The 20,796-nt window shown below is 41.9% G+C and overlaps 1 protein-coding gene across 2 annotated transcripts in view; it reads left to right on the forward strand.

The window, feature by feature from the left end:
• Positions 1-20,796, forward strand: part of LOC132210637 (zinc finger protein ZFPM1-like) — a 284,906-nt gene that overhangs the window by 98,239 nt on the left and 165,871 nt on the right. For both annotated transcript variants that reach the window (XM_059651716.1, XM_059651715.1), the window contains exon 3: positions 9,156-9,251. In XM_059651716.1, coding sequence (XP_059507699.1) covers positions 9,156-9,251 — 96 coding nt within the window. The remainder of the gene's footprint in view (positions 1-9,155; positions 9,252-20,796) is intronic.

The raw sequence follows: 20,796 nt of genomic DNA on the forward strand, positions 1-20,796 counted from the left end.
TCCCGAGCATTGGTGGTGAAGGGAGTGGATGTTTATAAATGTTGTACCAATCAAGTGGCCACTTTATCCTGGATGGTGTCAAACTTCTTAAGTGTTGTTGGAGTTGCACTCATCCAGGCAAGTGGGAAGTACTCCATCACACTTTTAACTTGTGCCTTGTGATGATAGAAAATCTATAGAGAGCCAGGAAATGAGTTACTCCATACAGTATTCGTAGCCTCTGACTTGCTGTTGTGTTTATTTGGCGAGTTCACTTAAGGTACTAGTCAATGCTAACCCCAAGCGCCTTGATAGTGGGGGAGTCAATGATGGTAGCACCACTGAATATCAAGGGGCAGTGGTTAGATTGTCTCCTATTGGTGATGGTCATTGCCTGGCATTTGTGTGGCATGAATATTACTTGCCACTTGTCAGGCCAAGACTGGATATTGTTCAGATCTTGTTGCTTTTGAACAAAGACTGATTCAGTATCTGAGGAGTCAATAAGCATTGTGCAGTCATCCCCACTTCTGACCTTGATGATAGAGGGAAGATCACTGATGAAGCAGCTGAGGATGGTTGGGTCTAGGACACCACCCTGGCGAACTTCTGAAGAGATGTCTGGAACTGAGATGACTGACATTCGACAACCACGAACAACTTCCTCCAACTTTCTATATGCCAAGTTTGACTCTAGCCAGTGGACAGTATTCTCTATGATCCCCATTGATTCTGGTTTTGCTAGGGCTCCTTGATGCTACACTGGGTTGAATGCATCATTGATGTCAAGTTGGTCAGGGTTTGGAGAGGGTGGGGCAGAGTCGAACTAGATTGAGCTGGGGAGAGGAGGGAGATTCCAGTTGGATCCAGAGAGGAAGAGGGGATTATGAAAGAGCCAGGATGGGTCCAGACATGGTTGGAGTGGGGTTTGATCAAGGATATTATTTTGGAAGGATGTTGTGCACTGTTAATTGAAAGTCACATAAAATTACACTTCGTTAGTATAGAAGGAGATTGTACGTATCTATGTTCAGGTGGCATAATGAAATTCTCAGCAGGGAGAGATGAGTTCCTTGCTGACAGTCTTTAATGCATTTTAAACAGCCTGGTAATAGTTGTGGTCTTAGCAAACACCATTAAAAACTAGCTGGTGTGAAAAGACAGCACGGAAACCTGGGTGAGCTCTTCGGCTCAATTTGTTGCTTGATCCAGTCGATCCATAGTGTCCATGGGAAAACTAGATGTGAACCATCAGCTCCAGCCCCACTACCACAGTCAGGGACCTGTGTATCCATCCGTGGCTGGTACTTGCAAGTCAAGTCAATCGAGGGTGTGGCCCACAGTTGTACGTCCATTCACAGAAATTAAGGGGGAACGAAAGGAAACCGGGGGGGGGGAGAAGTTGGGGGACAAGTTGGTAGTGCAGTGGTGGTCCATCCGAGGTTTACCTGGATTAATCCAGGTGCTCGAGAACCTCCGCTCTGCTGGAGACAGGTTGGTCCTTGGAAATAAGTCCACCTGTAAGACATAAGCGGAAAGCATTGCAGCCATTGGTTGGAATTCGTATTTGACACATGTTTAGTATTACTCAACTAGGACTCTGAAATCCCTTTAGAGTTTCAGATTTCCAAAGCCTTTCCCAGTTAAAAAATAGTCTGTGCCTCTTTCTTACCAAAGTGCATAACATCATACTTTTCAACATGGTTTTCCCTCTGCCACTTCTTTGCCTCCTCTGCTATTCTGTCTAAGCCCTTCTGTAGCCTCCCTGCTTCCTTAATACAGCCTGTCCCTCCTTCTGTCTTTGTGTCATGGAGTGGCATGGAAAAGATCATTCACTTTCTTTCTAGTCCTCCTCAGCCTAGAGCTGGCTGGGATCTGGATAGTGATCTCTGGCCAGACTGGCATGGCACTGTCTACTTCTCTACCAGTCCTCCAAGAAGAGGACTCATTCCTTTGCCATCGTTCTGTCTAAAAGGATCTCCCAGTCTTTCTCTGAGAAGCGTGGTGCTAGTTCCCCCTTCTCTGCCATCTTTTCTGATGTCTAATACAGCTGAGAAGCACCGCTTGCAGATGGCAGTGCTTCGGATTCTGCAGTGCACATTTAGTGATGCTGTGGCTCCAAGTGACACTGATCTTATGGAGGAACCCCACTGAGTGGCAAGTTCCTAGTTGAACAGCGCATGGTAAGATGAGGCAGAAGTAGAGTGTGATTGTCACTGCGAGGTCTCAAATGGCATTTAAAGCAATGGGTTTGATAAGTGGCTCAGCCTTGCGGTGAGAATCACTCCACCAAACTAGGTGAGACTCATACTTACAATTTATTTGTCTAAGTTTCCGCTCATAGTCTTTAGGTGGTAAGGCATCTCTAATATCAGTTGCCTTTGAGAAGCTATGAGAGGGCCACCTTCTGGAACTGCTGCAATCGTGTAGTGATGGTGACACCATAGTCATTTGGGAAGGTGTCTCGGAATCTGACCCAAGAATGATAATGAAATGGCCATGTAGGTCCACGTAAGGATTATGAGAGTCTTGGACACACATCCAAGAAAACCTGGTTGTACAAGTTAAAAGAGATAATGGAAACTGCAGATGCTGGAGAATCCAAGATAACAAAGTGTGAAGCTGGATGAACACAGCAGGCCAGCAGCATCTCAGGAGCACAAAAGCTGACGTTTCGGGCCTAGACCCTTCATCAGATGAAGGGTCTAGGCCCGAAACGTCAGCTTTTGTGCTCCTGAGATGCTGCTTGGCCGCCTGTGTTCATCCAGCTTCACACTTTGTTATCTTGTATAAGTTACAAGTTTGCAAGTCTACTGATTAATTTACACCCAGAAAGCCGCAGGTGGATATGGATTTAAATTCAAGTGGTTGCATGTAATTAATTCCTCTTGATCTAAAACTGGGTGTTGCCTGCGAACTCTGCAACACATTGAATTTTGTTTCCTGTTAATAAGAATTTGGCACACTTAATGATGGGGTGATTCCACAGTATGTAGCATTTGAATGCTTCGTAGTTTTGAGATAGAGTTGTTATTGCTGTTGAAAGATGTAAAACTACAGCTAAGTTAACTAAAATAAGAATTGCTTGGGCACCCAGTATGTATTTTTCCCTTTAAGGGTTTCTCTTTAGGTTTTGTGAAGGCCACTTTTAGATTTTTGGGTCTTCTGAGGCTCCTTTCTCATTCTCACAAATAAATTTGTTTGATTATGCATTCATTTCTAACATTACCTTTTGTATCAGTGTTTACACATGGGGTCACACAGAAGCAGAATTTGTGGAATTTGTCAATTTCTTATCAATAATTATGAACTGATGTTAAACTTAAAGCCAAAGTGTGCAAGGAAAGCATTAATTTCTAAGATGCCACAGTATGTTATTTGGCAGAAGTTGGCAACTAAAGCTTTTTCTTTTAAAATAAGTGAAACACATTTACATGGAAAAAGCCATTACCCTAAACACACTTTATTAGGTAACAGTGATGTCACTTTCATTGCAAAAGCGGGAATGTTTTAAGCCAGCGGTTTCTATCCCTTTTAGCACATTTCAGATCTTAAGCTCAGACTTAAATTTTGCAATTGACAGTTGGTATTATTAAATTTAACAACAGCATCCACTGTATTTTTCTAAAAAGTGGCCTCTGAACAAATTCATTTGGAAGGTAAAGATTACATATTATTTTGCAAGTAATTTCATTACATCAGTGATTTTTTTTTTGGTTTTCCTGGTTTTCAGTTCAACGCATGTACCTTTTGTTGACAGGTTCAGAACTCCCTTCCCATCGCCCTAAACCCTGGCCCTTCTTTACAGCCTCCTTCTTTCCTTCTGCTATCCCTATTGTGCAGCCTCCTCCTTCCCATACCATCTTCATGTATCTCCTCCATCCACCCTCCTTGTCTGCATGCATCCTACTGCTCTCTCCCATCAACATCCATGCAACCTCCCTCATTCTCAGCCCCTTGCAGGCTCCAGTTCCCTCTCCCTCCCACCTCCGAGCAGCCTCCCCTCTCTCGCTGACCCTACTCGTTGTAGTTTCCCTACTGTCCCTCACCCATCCCTCACAGCCTCCTTTTCTCCCACATCTAATCCACATGCAACCTCCCTGTTTTCTCCTCATCTCCCTCTCTCTCAAACTCCTCCTTCCCTGCAATCACTTACAGCCCCTGGATCCTACAAACTGCCACCTCTGTAGAAGAGCTGTTCCCATCATTGGCAAAAGGTTGAGTGATTCCCTGATCCCATTTCTGACACTCTCCAGACCCTTGGCACTCCCTCACTACCAGTGCTTCTTTCCTTAACTGCTTGCGGCTCCTCCAATCACCACGTTTGTTATTCTCCTGGACTTGTTGTTGATTTGATTACCAGTGACCCTATCAGCAGCAAGCAGGGAGGGAATCAATCTGTGAGCCAAAGCACAGACCCTCACCAGTTCCATCCATCCTATTTATGGAAGTGAGTTTTCTCTGATGGCTGCCCTATCGTGATTTTTTTTTTGGGATGATTTTCCTACAGAAGGTGAAGATAGATAAGTCCCCTGGGCCGGATGGGATTTATCCTAGGATCCTCTGGGAAGCCAGGGAGGAGATTGCCGAGCCTTTGGCATTGATCTTTAACTCGTCATTGTCTACAGGAATAGTGCCAGATGACTGGAGGATAGCAAATGTAGTTCCCCTGTTCAAGAAGGGGAGTAGAGACAACCCTGGTAATTATAGACCAGTGAGCCTTACCTCAGTTGTTGGTGAAGTGTTGGAAAAGGTTATAAGGGATAGGATTTATAATCATCTCGAAAAGAATAAATTGATTAGGGATAGTCAGCACGGTTTTGTGAAGGGATGGTCGTGCCTCACAAACCTTATCGAGTTGTTTGAGAAGGTGACCAAACAGGTAGATGAGAATAAACCGGTTGATGTGGTGTATATGGATTTCCGCAAGTCGTTCGATAAGGTTCCCCGCAGTAGGCTATTGTACAAAATGCGGAGGAATAGGATTGTGGGAGATGTAGCAGTTTGGATTGGAAATTGGCTTGCTGAAAGAAGACAGAGGGTGGTAGTTGATGGGAAATGTTCATCCTGGAGACCAGTTACTAGTGGTGTACCGCAAGGGTCGGTGTTGGTCCACTGCTGTTTGTCATTTTTATAAATCACCTGGGTGAGGGCGTAGAAAGATGGGTTAGTAAATTTGCAGACGACGCTTAGGTCGGTGGAGTTGTGGATAGTGACGAAGGATGCTGCAGGTTGCAGAGAGACATAGATAAGCTGCAGAGCTGGGCTGAGAGGTGGCAAATGGAGTTTAATGCAGACAAGTGTGAGGTGATGCACTTTGGTAGGAGTAACCGGAAGGCAAAGTACAGGGCTAATGGTAAGATTCTTAGCAGTGTAGGTGAGCTGAGAGATCTCAGTGTCCATGTACACAGATCCTTGAAAGTTGCCACCCAGGTTGACAGGGCTGTTAAGAAAGCACAGTGTTTTAGCTTTTATTAATAGAGGGATCGAGTTCTGGAACCAAGAGGTTATGGTGAAGCTGTACAAAACTCTGGTGCGGCTGCACTTGGAGTACTGTGTAGAGTTCTGGTCACCGCATTATAAGGAGGATGTGGAAGCTTTGGAAAGGGTGCAGAGGAGATTTAATAGGATATTGCCTGGTATGGAGGGAAGCCCTTATGAGGAAAGGCTAAGGGACTTGAGGCTGTTTTCGTTAGAGAGAAGGAGGTTGAGAGGTGACTTAATTGAGACATATAAAATAATCAGAGGGTTAGATAGGGTGGAGAGCCTTTTTCCTAGGACGGTGACAGCGTGCACGAGCAGGCACAGCTTGAAATTGAGGGGTGAAAGATACAGGACAGATGTCAGAGGTAGTTTCGTTACTCAGTGAGTAGTAAGGGAATGGAACGCTTTGCCTGCAACGGTAGTAGATTCGCCAACTTTAGGTACATTTAAGTCGTCATTGGATAAGCATACGGATGTACATGGAATAGTGTAGGTTAGATGGGCTTGAGATCGGTATGACAGGTCAGCACAACATCGAGGGCCGAAGGGCCTGTACTGTGCTGTAATGTTCTATGCTCTATGAAGTGTGTCTACTTTACTGCCAGGAGTATCTGGAATAAGGTAGGTGAGCTTGCAGCTTGGATAGGTACCTGGGACTTCGATGTTGTGGCCATCTCGGAATCATGGATGTTGCAGGTGCCAGGGTTTCGATCTTTCATCAAGGTCTGGGAAGGTGGTAAAAGAGGGGGAGGTGTGGCTTTGTTGGTCAAGGACAGTATAACGGTGGCTGAAAGAACCTTTGAGGACTTGTCTACTGAGGTGGTATGGGCTGAGGTTGCCAACGAAGATTTGTCGACTGAGTCAGTATGGATGGAAGTTAGGAACAGCAAGGGAGCAGCCACCTCAATGGGGGCTTTTGACAGGCCCCCAAATAGCAGTCGGGAGATTGAAGAACTCATTGGCTGGCAGATTGTTGAAAAGTGCAAACGTAGCAGGGTTGTTGTTATGGGTGACTTCAACTTTCCCAATATAGATTGAAACCTCCTTAGTGCAGATGGTTTGGATGGAGCCGTTTGTGTCAGGTGTGTTCGGGAGGGTTTCCTTACTCAGTATGTGGACAGGCCGACGAGGGGGGAGGCCATTTTGGATTTGGTGCTCGGCAATGAGCCAGGACAGGTGTCAGATCTCATGGTGGGAGAACACTTTGGCGACAGTGACCACAACAGCCTCACATTTACCATAGCCAAGGAAAGGGAAAGGAGCAGTTACCCGGGGAAGATATTTAACTGGGGTGAAAGAAATTATGACGCTATCAGACAGGAGTTGGGAAGTACAAATTGGGAGCAATTGTTCCACAGAAAGGGCACTACAGATATGTGGAGGCTGTTTAAGGAGCAGTTGTTGCGAGTGATGTATAAATTTGTTCCTCTGAGACAGGTAAGAAGGGGTAAGATTAAGGAGCCTTGGATGATGGGTACAGAGGTGCTTCTTGTCAAAAACAAAAAGGCAGCGTACGTACGGTGGAGGAAGCAAGGGTCTAGCACAGCTTTAGAGGATTACAGGCTTGCTCGGAAAGAGCTCAAAAGTGGACTGAGGAGGGCCAGGAGGAGCCACGATAAAGACTTGGCAGGAAGGATTAGAGAGAACCCGAAGGCATTTTACTCATACGTGAGGAATAAGAGAATGATCAGGGAGAAGGTAGGGCCGATCAGGGATAGCGTAGGGAACTTGTGTGTGGAGTCGGAGCAGATAGGGGGAGCCCTAAATGAGTTTTTTGCTTTGGTTTTCACAAAGGAAAGGGACCTTGTTGTCAATGAGAACTTTGAGGAGCAGGAAAACAGGCTTGAACAGATCAAGATTGAGGAAGTTGATGTGCTGGAAATTTTTGCAAACATGAAGATTGATCAGTCCCCAGGGCCAAACCAGATTTATGTTAGGTTGCTCCGGGAAGCAAGAAAGGAGGTTGCTAAGCCGCTGGCGAAGATCTTTGCTTCCTAACTCTCCACGGGAGTCATACCGGAAGGTTGTAGATGTGGAGGCTTTGGAGAGGGGGCAAAGGAGGTTTACCAGGATACTGCCTGGACTGGAGGGCTTGTCTTACGAGGAGAGGTTGACTGAGCTCGGACTTTTCTCTCTGGAGAGAAGGAGGGAGAGGTGACCTGATCAAGGTGTACAAGGTAATGAGAGGCATTGATAGAGTCGATAGCCAGAGACTTTTTGCCAGGGCAGGATTGACTGCCACGAGGGGTCACAGTTTTAAGGTGTTAGGAGGAAGGTATCGAGGAGACGTCAGAGGGAGGTTCTTCACCCAGAGAGTTGTGAGCACATGGAATAGTTTGCCAGTGGTAGTCATGGAAGCAGAGTCATTAGTAACATTTAAGCGACTGCTGGACCTGCACATAGACAGCAGTGAATTGTGGGGAATGTAGGTTAGGTTATTTTTGGATAAGGATTATTCGACGGCACAACATCGTGGGCTGAAGGGCCTCTACTGTGCTGTACTTTTCTATGTTCTATGTTCTATGTTCTATTTTGAGGATGTTTTCACTATGGCTTAAATCCTGAAATGTGCATGCCTATAATTTGGGTCAGTTTTTTTTATACACTGTTTTATCATCCTTGATACGGACGACGATATGATGCACCTACTGCACAACAAATACATGGACTATCTTAGAATCCCTACAGTGGGGAAAGAGGCCATTTGGCCCATCAAGTCTACACCGACCCTTTGAAGAACATCCCAACCAGACCCACCATCCCCCTACCCTATCCCTGTAATCCTGCATTAGCCATGACTAATTCACCCATACCCATCCCTGGACACTATGGAAATTTAGCATGGCCAATCCATCTAACCTGCGCATGTTTGGATTGTGGGAGAAGACCAGACCACCCGCAAGAAATACACGCAGACACGGAGAATGTGCAGACTACACACAGACAGCCACCCAATGATGAAACTGAACCCGGGTCCCTGGGCTGTGAGGCAGCAATGCTAATCATAACTTTTGGACAATCCAGCAAATAAGCTTACTGAGAATGTTTTGCTTTGATCTAGGTTTAAATAATTCTACCCAACTTTTTATCTTTGTGTTCATCTCATGTTTGCTACATTTATCCAGAAGAATTTCAACCGGCAGAACTTTTGCGCATTGTTTCTTTCAAAAATGTACAGCTCTTCCCAGCTGTGGTACTATTCTTCCAAAAAAAATTACATTGTCTCTTTCCCCCCTCAACAATAGACAGTCTGAGCTATATGCTGTCCTATTCTCCCACAGTCTAAAGCTGTGCAGATTAGCTGGATTGGCCATGCTAAATTGCCCATCGTGTCCAGGGATGTGTAGGTTAGGTGGATTAGCCATGGGAAATGCAGTGTTACAGGGGTAGGGTATGGTTTGAGTCTGGGCGGGATGCTCTTCGGAGAGTTGGTGTAGACTTGTTGGGCCCAATGATTCTATGATAGCAATCTGCTATAATATTTCTCTACTCCGTATGCCTTTTGCGTTGTCGACGATCCAAAGCTACGTGCAAAGTTCTGAGAATTATTTGAAATCAGCATTTAATTCATGAGCGTATAGGACTGGGCTAATCATAAAATTATGACGATAAGATGTGTTCCTTAATTTATGACATGAAAAATATTTTAATTTGTTAAACGCCTTTACTTACTGGTGCCTTTTTAATTTTAGACCAAGGGTTGCAGGATGCACCAAACATGTCTGAAGAACAGGAAGTGAAATGGTCAACAGTCAAGAGAAAGGATTCTGAAATGTGGCATATGCCAGGTAAACCCAGTGGTTTGTGCAGTGAAAAGCTCTGGTTATCATTTGAAATTTTCAACATGCATATATATAGATATAAATGGAAAGACTACTGTTCAATGGTTATTGCATTTCCTAGTTCTTTTCAACAAAAATGTTTAAATACGTATTTTTTTAAAGCCATTGAAATTATGGATGGATAATATGCTGATGGATAAGGTTTCATTTTGTTCCTTCCCAGATTGTAAATAATTAATCTATAACATGTCTCAGCAATTAATAATCACCTCACCCTTTGTGTTGGTAAACTTTTGCTCTCTTGTGAACAAAAAAGCAGTTAGAGTTTATAAACAGTTGAAAAGACAAATTTAACGTGATGGAGAAAAGAATGTGGGGATGACTTGAAGTTGCTTTTGCCTGTCAGGCAAGATGATTCAGTGATGAGGGGGCCGTGTAGCACTATTTTGTGAAAATGAACACTTAACCGCACGATCCTTTTAAACCACTGTAGAATCTCTGAAATACTCAAATGTTGAAATTCATTGTCATCTTTCTTAAAAATCCATGTTTGCCAACCTCAACCCAGCTTCCACTTTTGCCACAGTAGCAAAATAGTCCCTATTAAAAGCATATCCTGTGTGATAAGCGTAATTTTTCCAACATTGTCTTTCTCAATTTGTCTGGATCCTTGAATACAGTTGGACACGTTATCTTTCTCCAATACCTGTTCACTCTCGGCCTGCTAGCGGGTGGGTGGGGTGAATGCTGTTATCTGCTCTGTTCTTATCTACATATTCTTGGCCTCTCCCAATTAAGCACTGCTGAAATCCTTTTCTAGCCTTTACTTCCTTTCCATTCCACATACATTTGCTAATTTTCTGCCTTCCATTTTCCGTAATTAAGTCCATAAAAATGTGACTTTTTTTGAAGTGCTCATAAGCTTAGCAAAGCAGGAAATGAGATGCAGTGCAGAAATAGGAAGCAAGCAATGGGTTAAGAGGAGATCTATTAGAATTTAGGGATAGTTTACTTTGTGAGGTCTTCCTGGGTATCTGTCTACTCATGAGCAAGAGCAAAAGTAAAGTCTAAGCAGTTAGAGTTTTTGCAATATTTTGTATCCTAGCATAATACTTCATATCTATCACAACCAGAGATTCAGTAGAATTATCTTGAGAATCTTTGTATTTCTACATAATTAAATTTGTGCTAATCGCCCATTTCAATGAATCCTTGGTTTTTGATCCTCTCCAATGTTCAGTAATTTGCAACAAAATGCCCAGATATCTGTTTGAACTGTGAGGTATTCAGATTGCACTCATCATTTGACTTTAAATAGCTTGTTGGTCTTGTCATTCTGCAACATTGAACAAAGAGACAATGTAAGTTTCGATTCAGAAGGATAACTTTTTATGGACAGTAAAATAGTTATGCAAAATCCTTCGCACTGTTATTTTAAATTTTAAAACCTGTGGTGTCATTAACAACTCTTTGAATTAAAGTTTATGATCCCATTTGTTGTGTCAGCAGTTGACAGGCTTTGGGAGAGGAATAGATGCTGATTTTTCTTTTGAAAACAAGTATGTGATTAGGTGTTGTTATATTATTTCAATTCTCCAAATCAAACTTGACCTTCCCATTTGAAACTAAATGTGATGTCTGTACTTTAGGTGATGAGGGTGAATGCTTCATTATTTATGAATTTTAGTGTGCATGTTGGCACAAGTAAATAATGGTGAAAATGCAAGTGAAAAGCATTTATTTTGTACTGTTCTTTATGTTCCAGTTTTCTACTGCTATATCAGAAGGAGTGTGTTTTTTTAAAAAATGGAACACATACTAATTCATACAAACATTAGATGAAGTGGCGTTGCAAAAGAATAGCCTAATCTAGTTTATTGACAAGACCACTGGTGAGAAACCTGTTGTTATGAGAGCACGGTTTTGAGAGCATTGGAAGCTCAGTCCTCTCAGGAGGCACTCCTTCGAACAGTGTAGTTAAGCATTACTCTCCAAAATAGACATCTCAAGATTCAGCTGCACTGATGCATGTTACTCCATTGAGAGAACAGATATATTAGAGCAGCTGCTGAAGGCAGAAAGGTGTTGGGATCTCATCAAATTGGTTTCTCTCAGTAAAGTGAAATGAGCTTGTTGTGAATTGGCTGCCCATTTGATTATGCTTCCCCAGAGTGGAACAGGAATTAATCTGTAATTTAGGGGCTTGTTTTTAATGTTCCATGTTTTCAATTGCATTACCATTGCTGAATACCACATTATCAATATCTTGGGTGTTGCTATTGACCAGCAATTGAAAGACAAGTCACAGATTGTGAAGTCTGCAACAATTAACTCATTGCTTGACCAGCAACCCCACTAATTCGATTTTCACCTGTATGGGCCTCTGAGATCTGTGCGCAGCAGTGACTTCTAGAACCGGAAGTGAATGCTGCCAATAGAGTAAGCAAGCCAATCATCAAGCACTAACTCTTGGAATGGCTATATTACTGAGCAGCTTAGGGACAGCAGTCAACAAAATCTCTCCTCCATTTACAAGTTGGGAATGTGATGGAGTGCTATCCACATGCCTGGATGAGTGCACTCCAACAACATCCAACAAACTTGACGCCATCCAGAACAAAACAGGCCAGTTGACTGATGCCTCATTCATAAACTTTCAGTCCCTCCACCACTCTTTCTCAGTGGCAGCAGTGTGTATCTGCAAGATGGGCTACAGAAATTGGTGAAGAGTCTTCAGATAGCCCCTTCCAAACCTACAACCACTTCCAACCAGAGGGACAAGTTCCCTTTCAAACCACTCATTATCCTGACTTGGAAGTATGTTGCTGTTCCTTCAGTGTCACTGGATCAAAATTCTGGAGCTCTTTCCCTAAGAGCATTATGGGTGTACCAATACCAAATGAACTGTAATGGTTCAAGAAGGCAGCTCACCATCGTCTTTGGGAAACTGGGGATTAGCAATAATTGCTGGGTCATCCGGTCAACCCAACATACCATGAAATAATTTTCAAAAATGTACATAGCAAAATAATGGGATAAATAGTTTTAAGTCCTTTAGCCATATATTCTTAACCTGAGTCCACAGTTGCTTATTTGTTGCCTTGGATTTGCAGTAATAGTGAATATTGCATTTATCCTTTGAGTTCTGAAATCTGATGTTTTTATCATTGATTTTATCAGTGATTGGGCACTGTTTCTACTTGGGACTGTGTCATGACTCACTTAGGAACATATGCTGATTTTCTCAGCATTGTCATAGAGGTTATTGATTTAATCAAAGTATACAAATTGCCTAATTTTCTTGCCTGATGAATTCAGGCTTATGAAAATACTGATCAGGCCTCTATACTTGCAATAAATAGTAGCTTTTGTTAAGTAATTTATAACCATAAGCAAACGCCTATGAACCATCAATGTATCACTTTACTAAAATTCTAATACCTTTAAAATCCCTGCATGCATACAGTCAGACAAAAATATATGGATGTTATGGGAGGGGGAGAAAAGTCACTGGGAAATTGCAATTCAATAACACCAGTCAACAGGTATCGATTGGGTGTTCCTTTTTCTTCCTAAGACCTGTTCCCTGAACTTTGTCATTCCAGATTCTCATTATTTTGCCAAAGCCATGGGATTTGCACATTAATTGTTCAGTGTTCTCAGTCATTGGTTAGATCTAATACATGATATCAGAGGAGAGAATAACTGACTGTCTTAAAATTTGTGTTGTGTGGCTCCATCGATATAGTGAGAAGCCCTGCATCTTCACTGGTTGTAATTGCACAAACCGATTGCTAGCTGGCTGTGGCCTGCCAAGACGTATTCAGCATGCACGCTTTGGTGCCACGCTGTCTTCTCTCACCACCCTGCATTGCTTGCAGAGCAGCGGTGCAAATGCAATGAGGTCCAGCAAGTTGTTTTTAAAAGTGCAGCAATTCTTTCCACCATCCTTAGTTTTAAAACTGTCTTTTTTTGCCTTATGGTCCTCAATTAAAAGTGAAGAAAAAAAGTGATGCAGTCTTTGTTAAAATGTTAATTTCAGCTGTACTGTCTGTTTTCTGATCAATATTAAAATTTGACTTGGCCCCTTGTGCATTCAGGTGATGCCTGTGGCCATTTTAAATCCATGTTTTTTTGATCTTTTATAAAACCATTTTAGCTCATGCAAGTTCCAGGTACAAAAGTGGACAATAAAAATCGATAACGCATATTTGCTATCATCATGACACAGTGATAGAGTTTTATTTCCCACTCAATCACATCTGATGCAAACCCATAATAGAATCTTAGAATAGCACACTGTGATAAAACGTGACTGCTCAACTCCTTGTGCCTATGTTTGTATTTTTGGTTCCTTTCATGATCTTGGGGAGTGTTTGAAAGAACAATGGCAGTCTCTCCAAAATGTTCCATGTTTATAAGTTTATACCCTACTCTTTCACCCAAAATTTGACCATGGAGATTCAACTTCTGCACAAGTATATGAAGTAGTTTAAGTAATGCCCAAAGAAGAGCCAAAAAGTTTTCTAATCGGCTGATTAATTACATAATAGAGGTTGGGGGAAAATGCTTATTTACTATGGTTCCTGATTTTACATACATTTACTGTTGCTTTTGGAGAGTCTAATGTTGATAAGTGTTCCATTTAATCATACTAATGTAGCTTGGGAAATAACACATGGAGAAGTTGGCCAGGAGCTGTGTTTTTTTGTGTATTGCAGCAATATTTGTAACTTATTACATCCAAACTAGAAAATATTTATGGTATTTTCATTTAATTTCCTAATATTCATTTATGTATGTGGCATGTTCATTCTCATCTGGGATGATGCCAATTATATTTTGTTTCAACATTGGATTTCTTTAAGCTGAAAGTTACACTTCTTGGTGAGAAACCATCTTGTACTGTATCAGGGAAACATTATGCATCATTCAGTAAGCACAATATACTGGTGAGCAGACGTTTTCTCTGGATAATCACTAAGTTGCAAATTACACCAAGTGCTCATTAACTGGGATCATCTTTTAAAATGAAACAAAACAGTGAAAGTCCCAAATGTCTTGCTTTGAATTGAAGAGCTTGTTCACTTCTTTCTGTCTCTGGAGGTCTTAAAACTCAAGTGAACAAACGTCTTGTCAGTCATCTCAGGTGGTTTGTCAGTCATTTAGCTGAAATCATATGACACCTTGTAGATGTTCTTTGAACTCAAAGTTTCAGGTGAGACTCTGACCTTCGAAAAATGTTGAGGTTTTCAAGAAATTAAAAAAAAACTGCAATCCATTTCCTCCACCACCCCCCCCCCAACTTTTTAGAACACACGTTCTCAAACAGTAATTACAGCAAAGTACAATGGATGCTGGAAATGTGAAATAAAAAAATGTGCCAGAGAAACTCGGTAGTTCTGGCACTGTCTGTGGAGAAAGAAACAGTTTACCCATCTAGCCCAATATGACTCCTATTTGGAACTGAAATAGTAATATATTAATACTTATAGCAATAAACTAGCAATAAATATCACTCACCCCTGACCACCCTTGGAATTTTATTCTCTTTATTTCAACATTTCTATTGCTGAAGTGCTTTTTGTAAAAATTGGCTCATTTTACTGGTAACAATCACATTTCACTATCTTGTGACGTCTTTACTGCCTTCATTTAGCAGTCATATTATCTGAGTTAGTTCTGATTCAGTGAATCAAGGTTTTGATTCCTGTATCTATGGCTGCTAATTTGACACAATTTCTACCAGAAGGCTTCCAGGAGTTGGCAATCTTGCAGTTTGCTAAAGCGCTAAGCGTTTTTTAAAGTGGGGAGAAGTTGTGTTTGTTGGGGTTAGAGCTTACTGAATGCCTTGACCCTGTCAGGAGATCGCTGCTGATTTTAGTGATAAGTTATTTGTTGCTTGAGAGATGCTGTTATGTATTATCGAGCATTGCATCTCAATAACTGCCTTCAACTTGTATTATTCCAATTCTCCACAGATCCTTGCAAGCTGTAACAGAGTGTAAACAGACAAATGTGTGTAAACAGACAACACTACAATGTTGTTTGCTTAAATGGAGCATTTAGCATTGCAGATCACCTCAAAGTGTTCCATAGCGATTAGGGAAGTAACTGACGAAGCTGCGATAATGAGGTTTTAACAAGCCTTTTGATGTTAAGGTAACATGTAGCTTGGAGTAATTTTTAAGAGTTCCAAACTGCTGAGAGTTTATACATCCAAAAATTGCAACAAGAGAAAGTTTCATGTGGGATTAGAACTGAAGAAACAGGAACAGAAATTGTTGGAGAAACTCAGCAGGTCTGGCAGCATTTTTAAAATTTATTCATAGGACATGGGTGTTGCTGGCTAGCCAGCATTTATTGTCCATCCCTCACTGCCTTTGAGAAGTTAGTGATGAGCTGCCACGTTCAACCATTGCCAGTCCACCTGTTGTAGGTTGACCTACATGCCATTAGGGAGTGAATTCCAGGAATTTGACCCAACAACACTGACGGAACAGTGATCTATTTCCAAATCAGAATGGTGAGGGTCTTAGAGGGGAATTTTCAGGTGATAATCTTCTCATGCTTCTGCTGCCCTTGTCCTTCTAGATGGACGTGGTCGTGGGTTTGGAAGGTGGTATCTGAGGATCTTTGGTGAGGTACTGCAGAGCTACTGAGCATTGTTGGTGGTGGAGGGAGTGAATGCAGTGCTAGTGAAACAGGCTGCTTTGTTCTAGATGGCGTGAAATGTCTTGAGTGTTGTTGGAATGTAACCGCTTTCAGGCAAATGGGAAGTATTGCATCACACTTTTGACTTGTATCTTGTAGATGATGGACAGGTTTTGGGGAGTCAAGAGGTGAGTTAATCACCACAGTATTCTTACCTCTGACCTGCTCTTGTAGCTACTATTTATGTGGCAAGTCCGGTTAAGATTCTGGTCAGTGGTAGCCCCCAGGATGTTGATATTGGAGTATTCAGTGATGGTAACACAATTGAATGTCAAGGGGTGGTGGTTAGATCATTGTAATTTAAGATGGTTACAGCCTAATATTTGCATGGTTTGAGAGTTACTTGCCACTTGTCAGCCCAAGTCTGAATATTGTCCAGATTTTGTTGATTTGAACATGGACTGTTTCAGTATCTGAGGAGCCACTGAACATTGCGCAGTCATCAGCAAACATCCCCATTTCTGACCTTATGATGGAGGGAAGATCATTGATGAAGCAGCTGAAGATAGTTGAGCCTAGGACAGGATCCTGATGAAGTCTTGGAGATATGCCCTGGATTTGACTGACCTCCAACAGCCAGAGCCATTTTCCATATGTGCCAGATATTGCTCCAACCAGTTGAGAGTTTGCCCCTGGTATCCATTGATTTCAGTTTTGCAAGGGCTCGTTGTTGAGGACATACTCTGTCAAATACAGCCTTGATGTCAAGGGCTGTCACTCTCCCCTCACCCCTCAATTCAGCCCTTTTGTCCATGTTTAAACCAAGTTTGTAATGAGGTCAGAAATTGAGTGGCCCTAGTGGGACCAAAACTGGATATCTGAGCAAGTGCTGCTTGATAGCACTGTTGATGACCCATTTCATTACTTTACTGGTGATCCAGAGTAGGTTGATGGGGGGTAATTGGCTGGGCTGGTTTTGTCCTGCTTTTTGTGTACTTGGACATACTTGGACAGAGATACCAGTGAGGCAACTGTATTGGCACAGCTTGGTTAGGGAAGCTGCAAGGTTCTGGAGCGCAAGTCTTCCGTACAATTACCGGAATAATGTTAGAGCCCATAGCCTTTGCATTTGTCCAGTATCTCCAACTGTTTCTTAATAACATCTGAAATGAATCAAATTGGCTGAAAACTGGCATCTGTAATGCTAATGATAACTGGATGCAGCCAAGATGGGTCATTCACTCGGCACTTCTGGCTGAAGATTGTTGTGAATACTTCACCCTTGGCTTTTGTACTGATGTGCTGGGCTGTTCTATTATTGATGATTGGATGTTTGTAGAGTCTCCTCCTCCAATGAGTTTGTTAATTATCCACCACCATTCATTACTGGATGTGGCAGGATCACAGTGCTTAGATCTGATCCTTTGGTTGTGGGATCGTTAAGCTCTGTCTCATTTTCTGGTTATGCTGTTTGGCACACAAGTAGTCCTGTTTGGTAGCTTCACCACATTGACACCTCATCTTCAAGTGTGCCTGGTGCTGCTGCTGGCATGCCTTTCTGCACTCTCCATTAAACCAGGGTCAATCACTGACTTGGTGGCAATAGTTGAGTGGGGTATGTGCCAGACCACAAAGTTGCAGATTGTGCTGGAGTACAATTCCATTGCTGTTGATGGCCCACTGCACCTCATGGATACCCAGCTCGAGTTGATCGATCAGTTCAAAGTCTGCTCCATTTAACATAGTGATAGTGCCATATAACCAGATAAAAGATGTTCTCAATGTGAATGTGGGACTTTGTCTCCACAAAGGTGCGTGCTGATCACTCTTAACAATGTTGTCATAGACAGATGCATCTACACCTGACAGACTGGTAAAGATCAGGTCAAGTATGTTTTTCCCTTTTGTTGGTTCCTTCAACACTTGCTGCCTAATAGCTGTGTCCTTTAGGACTCGACCAGCTCAATTAATCATGCTGCTGCTGAGCCACTCTTGGTGGTAGACATTGAAATCCCCAACCCAGAGTACATTTTGTACTCTTGCCACCTTCGGTGCTTCCTCCAAGTGTTGTTCAACATGGAGGAATATTGATTCATCAGCTGAGTGAGGGATAATACGTGGTAATCAGCAAGGGGTATCCTTGCCACTGTTTCACCTGAAGCCACAAGACTTCATGGGATCTGGAATCAATTGTGAGAACTCCCAGAGCAATTCCATCCCAAATATGGACCAATGTGCCACCACCTCTGCTGAGTCTTTGCTGCGGGTGGGATATCTAGGCATGGTGATGGTGGTATCTGGGATATTGTCTGTAAGGTATGATTCCATGAGTATGACTGTGTCAGGCTGTTTGACTAGTTTGTGAGACAAGTCTCTCAATTTCGGCACTAGCCTCCTGATATTAGTACGGATGTCTTTGCAGGGTTTTTTTAATCCATTGGCTAGGTTGATACCAGGTAGTCTGTCTGGTTTCTTTTCTTGGTTGATACTTCATAAGCAAATAATACAACTGAATAACTTATCTGGCCATTTCAGAGGGCAATTCAGAGTCAACCACATTTGTGGCTCTGAAGGCCAGACCAGGTGAAAATGACATCATCTTCCCTGAAGAACATTAGTGAGCCATATGTGTTTTCTGACAATTTACAATCGTTTCATGGTCATCAATAAGTTCTTAATTCCAAATGTTTTACTGAATTCGAAGTCCACCATCTGTTGTCGCAGGATTCAAACCCGAGTCCCCAGAACATTAGCTGAGGTTTTGGATTAATGCTGCAGCATTAATACCACTGAGCCACTGCCTCCCCAAACAGCAGCTATGGACAGAAAACAGAGTTAATATTTTGGCTCCAGTAACCCTTCTTTGCAGTTGATTGTAATTAGGAAAAGATGGTGTATATATATGGTGAAGATAGTTTTTGGAGAGAATGTGATAAAGGAGTAAATGTTGGGTAGAGATGCAGCCCAGAGGGAAGGAATGGCAGTTGGGCAAGCAAAGGAATGGGTAATGTTGAGGTGGGGAGAAAGAAAAGATGATAAAAGGGACCATTAGTAGGTGAAAGTGGATACACTCTGATAAAAGTAGCCCATGCGATGACAGAGCAAGAGGTGTGGAAGTAGGTAAAGGACATGGAAGAAAGTGTTCAGGCCCTAACAGTATTGAACCCTGAAAACTGCAAGATGCCCAAGTGCAAAATGAGATGCTGTTCTTCCAACTTGCACTGAGCCTTGCTGGAGCACTGCAGCAAGCCCGAGATAGAAATGTTGACAAGGGAACATAGTGGTGTGTTGAAGCTCAGGTTCATTTTTGCAGACAGAATGTAGGTATTTTCATTAGGACTGGGAGGTATTGGAAAGCTAAGATACATGGTTTTGGAGAAAATAAAAGTGAGGATTTTCAAGTGGATGCGTTGAGGGACATAAGGAGAGATGTGTGACTGGAACTTAATGTAGACAAAATGGAGGGTTGTTTTAGAGATTTGGATGAGTTGAAGTTATAAATAGAAATCAAATTTAGCATCCAATCTCCCTTCCTCAATGCGCCAAAAATCTTGTGAAGGTAGAAGCAAGTAGTTTTAGGTCAGATGTACGTGTAATTTGAAACTTCTCACAAGGTCACACAGTATGTTCTCATACTGTAGCGCAAAGCACCAGCATTTAATTATATTGTATTAATCACTTCCTTTAGAGATTGAGTGAGCATTATTGGGATACGTTCTGCTGGGGCAATAGGAGTGGTGGTTTTATCAAAAAATAAATTGCCCCAGCTCCATTCAGATGTCTTATGTCAATGTAAGGAACCCCATCAGTACACACTTGTTTGGTGATATTGGCGGGTTATGATTTGCAATGTGGCAACCTTGATCTGGTCAGCATTTTCCAGGGGCTTGTAACTGTAGTGGTACAATAGTTAAATGACACAATTGTGAAAACAAATTATAACATGTTAAGTTGAAAATAGGTTGTATTCTTTTGGTGACCTGAACCTTGCAGAAAATTGACTATACATTTCCGAAGCATGCAGACATTTTGATGAAGCTTTTTTAACTTTTTTCTAAACTTTCATATTCTCTAATTTAAATTTTAGAATTGCAATGTCTCATTTACATTTCAGTCAATGTAATTATAGCTGTCTAATACTACTTAAAAAGTTAAGAAATTAACACTTTTTTAGTTTCTTAAGTTGAAACTTCCATTTCATTTTCCTGGTTTTGTTGCATTCCACATTGATTTCAAAGAATTATTTGTAGATTTAAATAAATGGGCTCAAAACTTCAAAAGTTCAAAGACTGTCTCAATTGCACGGCATTTTATCACTGCCGTAAAGAAATGTGTCAGTGAAACATGGTAGTTTATTAGTAAGATACTGTATTGTAGAAGCCTATCACTATCTCACAGCCTGCCATCAGAAGAGCAATTGTTGTGAATATTAATTGTTGTGTGGTCTGAAGCTGATGGCAGGATAGTGATACTTGGGATGATTGTGGGTTTTTCAAAACTCCCCTCTGTGATAAACTGGCTATCAGACACATTCCAGCCATTTTGCTTATCAGCTAAAGAGATTCAGGGGAGGAAGAATTGGGCCTTTTTGAGGTAGCTGTCACAGTGCTTGCTGCTGTCAACTGGATAACCGTGGTAATGGGAGGAATTGAGGTTGACCACTTCATCAACTCGATATCTTTGGACTTTTTTTCTGTTATATCTGTCATCTGAGTTCTTGTACAAATGCTAATAAAAATTCAACATGAGTAGGCATTTTGTTTGTCAGATGCTAAGAACCATTTTTTCCATTCAGTCTATTTTTATGTGACCCTGAAGAGCATCAATATTTTGGTGTTTTTCTTAATTTTTAAAACTCTTTTAAACTGTATATTTTACAGTGTAAGCACTGCATACT

This window comes from Stegostoma tigrinum, chromosome 16 (assembly GCF_030684315.1).
Source record: "Stegostoma tigrinum isolate sSteTig4 chromosome 16, sSteTig4.hap1, whole genome shotgun sequence".
NCBI classification, from domain to species: domain Eukaryota; kingdom Metazoa; phylum Chordata; class Chondrichthyes; order Orectolobiformes; family Stegostomatidae; genus Stegostoma; species Stegostoma tigrinum.